This window comes from Microtus ochrogaster, chromosome 19 (genome assembly GCF_000317375.1).
Source record: "Microtus ochrogaster isolate Prairie Vole_2 chromosome 19, MicOch1.0, whole genome shotgun sequence".
NCBI lineage: Eukaryota > Metazoa > Chordata > Mammalia > Rodentia > Cricetidae > Microtus > Microtus ochrogaster.
The window spans coordinates 6,851,816-6,857,418 of record NC_022021.1 but is presented as its reverse complement, the minus strand read 5'-3'; the positions used below and the strand labels follow the sequence as shown (position 1 = coordinate 6,857,418).

Below are 5,603 nucleotides of genomic sequence, written 5' to 3'. Positions count from 1 at the left end.
TACATTTCTTTACATGTCCTATTTTGGTTTTGTTGTCTTCTATTCTTTGTTCCAAGCAGTGTTTTGATTTAACAAGTGGTTTTGAATTTTAATTTCTTCAAAGAGAGGTTTTTACTTTATGTGTCTGTTTGCCTGCTCATGTGTGTACCATGTGTGTGCAGTGCCTAAGGGCCTGAGGGGACGCCAGGGACAGGAGCTGGAGTTGTCACAGGTCATGGGTATTGGGACCAAGAAGCAAGTGCTCTCAGCTGCTGAGCCATATCTCCAGCCCTGCATTCTGTTTTTATTTCTCTGTCATCCTTTCCTTTAGATCTGGCTTGCACTAGCCTTCTGATTTTCTAAAGAGGCTTATTGCATGATTTTTTTCCCATAGTTCCTATTATCAAATCCTGGGTTTTGATTGCTTGATCGGTATTGTTCACACCCCAGTTACCTAGAAATGTCCTGTTTTTGATGGCTTGTTCCTTTGCCCATTGCCAACTAAGGTAGGGTGCAATCATACCAAACACATTTTTATTGACTTACCTATCATGTGCTGGTTGTAGCCTTCCCTCCCTCTGGAAGCTTTAACCCTCCATTTCTGCCAACCTAATTCCACCTGTTTTCAGATTATAAAGTAGGCTTTTCATGTTTTAAGCCATGGCGTTTTGGTTCTATTTCCTTCTAGCTCTATTATTTCTCCCACCTAAGCTGAAAGCTCTTGAAGGTAGGTGCCAGGTCTCCTGCCCACTTCTCCAGAGTCTAGGAGTCGTGGTAAAACAACTGTTAACATCACAGCTTACCTAGGTGCCTTCTAATGGGCAAGGCTGAATGCCGTCCCCAGACGGGATCTCCGCAGACAGTGCTGGTGAGGATGTCAGAGGCAAAGACGCCCTCGAACACTGCTGGTGGGAGGGTTAACGAGTGTGGCCCCAAGGGACAAAGAAGAATGTGTGGAACTGGAGATCATTGTGTTAAGTGACAGAAACCAGATTCAGAAAGACAGGGTTACGTGTTTGCTTTCATCTCTGGAATACAGATTGAAAAATATCTATAGGTAAGACATAAAAGTAGAAAAGGACCAGCAGGATGGGGGATGGGGAAGGACATGGGACACACGTGTAAATTTCAGGATGAATTGTATTCTGTACTGTGAATATATGCTAATAGCCTCCTCCCCACTGTGAGCCAACTCTCTAGCTCAGGAAACATCTGGAGACGAGAAGCACAATGCTCTGACCATTATGCTGACATGCTGAGGACATCTGTTCTTCTTTTTCAGGTGGTTGGCAACACAACGTCTGGAAGCTACAGCTACAGCATCCAGAAGAGCCTGGCTTTTGCTTATGTCCCCATAGAGCTCAGTGAAGTGGGGCAGCAAGTGGAAGTTGAACTGCTGGGTAAAAATTACCCAGCAACCATCATACAGGAACCCCTGATACTCACCGAACCTACCAGGACCAGACTCCAGAAGGATGGTAGAAAGACAAAACTTGAGAAGGGCCCGTTCCCGCCAACTGGGTTGTAGCTAACAGGACCGCTCTGGAGTCCTGCTCCAACCAGGATAAAGGTTCCCAAGACTTCATTTCAGAATCATCAACATCTAGACCATCATCTTAGTAAAAGCTTTTTCTTAATTGTTTTCTGAACACCGTGGCTTGATGAATCAGTGATTTGCGTCGTCCATTCAAATGAGGAATTTAATGGACACTTTTTATTACCCCAAACTGATGTATATGAAACCCAGTCAGAGAAATATTAGGGGCTGGCTAATATGAAATCATGATTCTAATGGAATTAAAGGACTTCGTACTTTCAGGAGCACAGAATGTGGCTGAAAGCCGAAAACAAGTGAATAAATTACCTTCTACATAAAAAGATGCAATGACATGGATGGATTTGCCTTTTTGAGAAATTTTCCCTTAGGTGCGTAAGTGGAAGTTTTAAGTTTTCCTAGCATGTTTATGATGGGGGCAGCTGCCTTCACTCTCTGGTCGTCACGGACATCTTTATGCAGTCCTCTTAGATATATACCGGTTTCTTAATGGCTTCCATGGAAAGCGGCTTTAGGGACATTGTGATTTCTCTTCCCGGGCTTTGCTTGCAAAGGGCTTGCGGAGAGGAGAGTCTTGTCAAGAAAGCGTGCTTGTAAATCTCCAGAAGCGAAGCTGAAGACTAAATAGATTATGCCAGCACAAACACGGTTTGAATACTGAGTGCCTCTCCTGGAGAGAGAATTAATGTGAGCCGACATCACATGGCCTCCTTCTGAGCAGCTTTTCACAAAGCATTTGACCACGCAGGTCGGCAAAGGCCTAAGAAATGACAGGATTACCCGTAGCGCTGTAGATGGCAAGGGAGAAAAATCGAGAGATAGTCCTTTGATATATTTTTTTAAAAAAAAATCATTAGAGTTTAGCTGATGGAATAAATCAAAAGGCTTTTAAAGGTGGTACATCATTCATGATTAATTTACACATATATACATTTGCTCTGTGGTTTTGAACTTTTCCTAGGTACCAAAGAAAACTGGACCTGAAGACTTTTAAGAGTCTGTAATCAAAACAGACTCTAAAATGAGCTCTTACCCTGCAAATTTTGAAATGACACCAAATTTACATTTTTAAATGTTTTATCCGAGAAATTACATACTAAAAGTCTCTCCCATCATTCCTTTCAGTATGTCCTCTTACATAAAGAGGGACCGTTGCTTACACATGCTTCCTGATTATCAGGGATTTTATCCAGGCTTGAGCCCAGTTCCCCAGCGAGGTTGGCGGAAGCACCTGTGTCGGGGTTGGGAACCTGGCTTCCTATCCTCTGGTTCCATTACTGGATGGCCTCAGGAAAGTTACTCTCTATTTTGCCAAGTGAGCTCACATTCCTCTTATTCTAAAGATACAACAGAGAGAAGCGATGTGGAAAGCACAATATTGATATGGAGGAACAGCAGCTCATGCCTGTCATCCTAGCTCTTGAAAGCCTGAAACAGGAGGATTAACTCAAGTTCTAGAAGAGCCTGGGCGACAGAATAAGACACTGTTTTTAAAGCCCCCAACCAAACAACAACAACAATAGAAACCAAACAAACCACAGCCACCCAAACAAAACAACCACATTAAATTGGAATGCACAGGACATAAGCCTCGAAAAGAGGTTGTCTCTTACGTTGTAAGTTCACTAGGAAGTTGCCCAAGTTCCCTCTTCTGTTCATGTTGTACCATTAGGAGTTAGGTCACCCCTGTGCTCCTATCCCCACCAGTCAGTGGTCTGACCTTGTTCTAGGCAATTGATTGCTACACAGCCCAGTTTGCCCTTAGAGAGGCGAGTTAAGCAGATTTCTCCCCATGGGAATGTGGGCAGTGTCTCACAGTGAACAAGCTGGTTAGTATGTAAAATTGGGGCCGATAAGAGACATAGCAAAAGAAGCCATGAAGCCTACAGAGGCCAAAAGCTTCTGAGAAGGGAGCCCCAGAGAGACAGAGACCACAAGGTCCCCAAGCACTTAGCTCCTGATGGCTGGTCAGCAGCTCTCAGATGAGCACTGTGACCCAAAAGAGCTCAAAAGCGAAGCTGGGCTTTATAGCTCAGGCCTATAATTTCAATTTCCTGGAAGCATGAGGCAGGAGATTTCCAAGTTCAAGGCCAGCCTGGGCAACTTCGTGAGATCCTGTCTCAAAATCAAAAGTAAAATGGGCCAGGGACATAGCAGTGTGGCAGAGTATTTTCCAACCACTATGAAGCCCTAGGTTTGATCCTTGGCATCAGGGTGGAGGGAAAACCCAAGTGTAACCAGTTCTGGAATGTGGATCATAGACCGAGAGATTTCTGAGAATTGGGCCTAGGACTGATGTGAGCTCTGAACAGCTAACAGCCAGCATTCTTGAACAGTGGAGAGAGGGCTGGCGAGATGGCTCAACAGATAGAGAGACTTGCAGCCAAGCCTGACAACCTGAGCTCATTCCCTGGGACTTACACGGTGGAATGGGAGAGCCAACTTCCACATGTTGTCCCTGACCTCTACTCTCTCACTTTGGTACACGTGACCTGCCCTCCCAGTAATAAATAAGTAAGTATAAAAATTTGAAAGCACTAGGGAGAGATGTGTAGAAGAGCTGTAAGGAAAACCATTCTGAAGAACTGATGATGGCTGCACCTAGTGGCACACACCTGCAACCCCAGCACTTGGGGCTGAGGCTGGAGGATGTGGAGTTCAAGGTCATCCTGGGCTACAAGAGACCCAGGTACAGGAGAGGGAATCTCTCTCTTTCAGGATACTTATGGATGTTACTATGCTGTTAATGTTCACGTCCTAAGGAATTTGCATCTTTCTTTTCTACTGATGGGGAAATGACAGGAGAAAAACCATTTTAACACTTCGAAGTCTGCAGTGGAGGGTATTAAATAGGTGGGCTAGATTCTGAACGTTAGCCGAAGGAAGGAAAGCCGAGGAGGGTTAGAAAAGAGCAGCCGTGAAAGCAAAGGCCGTTCACAGCACCAGGGTCTGAGAAGGCAGCTGAGTCCATTCTGCCCTTGACGAGCCAGAGGAATGGGCTCCTGCCCCAAGTGCCTAGTGTAGCTGTGTCCTTTGGGCAAAATAGACTTTGGTCTGGATAATTTTGGTGTGTGGTGTTTTTTATTTATTTGCAAGTTGTATTATTAAAAAAGTAAAAGTTTATGACGTTTAGAAAAGTAGGGAAGCTAGAGGGCTGGCTTAGTGTTTTTGAGCTCACATTGCTCTTGCAGAGGACCTGGGTTCAATTCCCAGTACCCGCATGGCATCTCACAGCCATCTGTAACTCTAGTTCCTAGGGATCTAATGCCCCCTCTGACACACACATGGTGCACATACATACATGCCCACAAACTGCTCAAAGTACATAAAGTAAATAAATATTTTAAAAAATTAGTGTATATAGTATTGGGCCAAAATTATCTCAGGGCCTATACTTCGGGGCCAGTAGGACAGAGAAAAACCTGGCTGGAGTTTGAAGGATAGTCTCAAAGCTACTGAGGGGGGATGAGACAGCAAAATCTAGGTAGCTGCCCCAGAGGGAGGGCTTGGATGTCTCTCATTGGCTGGAGGTGCCCCACATACACTATGTCACTTAACCTATATAAGCTGATGCTCACAGTAATAAACTGAGTTCCTGCTTTGACTTGACTCCCTATCGCATCTGATTGTCCTGCATTTTAGGGCTACGGGTCTGGTTGTCCTGCACCGTGGGGCTGCAGAACAGGCAGATAGCGCACTCACCTTTCCCTGGGAAATAAGGCTAAGGAGGGCCGGCATATAGAACCATCCCAGCTTTATCGCTCTGCCATTAATAGTTGTAGAAATCATAGGATCATGGAGGTAGTGGATAGTGCGGAGGCATTAGGACTGAAGGACTCCAGACCTGCTTCTCGTCAACAAAGCACAGACAGCACACATTCCATCCCTGACGCCATACCTGTATTTCAAATATGTGATCAACAGCTTGGAGAAGAATGTGTTGGTCTATACAGACCAGCCCTGGGAAAGTAGTGATTGCCGAGCAGACAAGCCCCTCCCATTACAGAGATTGGGGGCCATTAAGGATGGACCCTTCTTTCCAGGTAGGCTTCCAATCCCATCTCTTGTT

General features: G+C 45.1%; 1 protein-coding gene across 2 annotated transcripts in view; it reads left to right on the top strand.

Annotated features, from left to right (window-relative positions):
* Positions 1 to 1,859, top strand: part of Dmgdh (dimethylglycine dehydrogenase) — a 72,142-nt gene extending 70,283 nt beyond the window's left edge. For both annotated transcript variants that reach the window (XM_013349699.1, XM_005356488.2), the window contains exon 16: positions 1,262 to 1,859. In XM_013349699.1, coding sequence (XP_013205153.1) covers positions 1,262 to 1,507 — 246 coding nt within the window. In that variant the 3' untranslated portion in view covers positions 1,508 to 1,859. The remainder of the gene's footprint in view (positions 1 to 1,261) is intronic.
* The last annotated feature ends 3,744 nt before the right edge of the window (positions 1,860 to 5,603 follow it).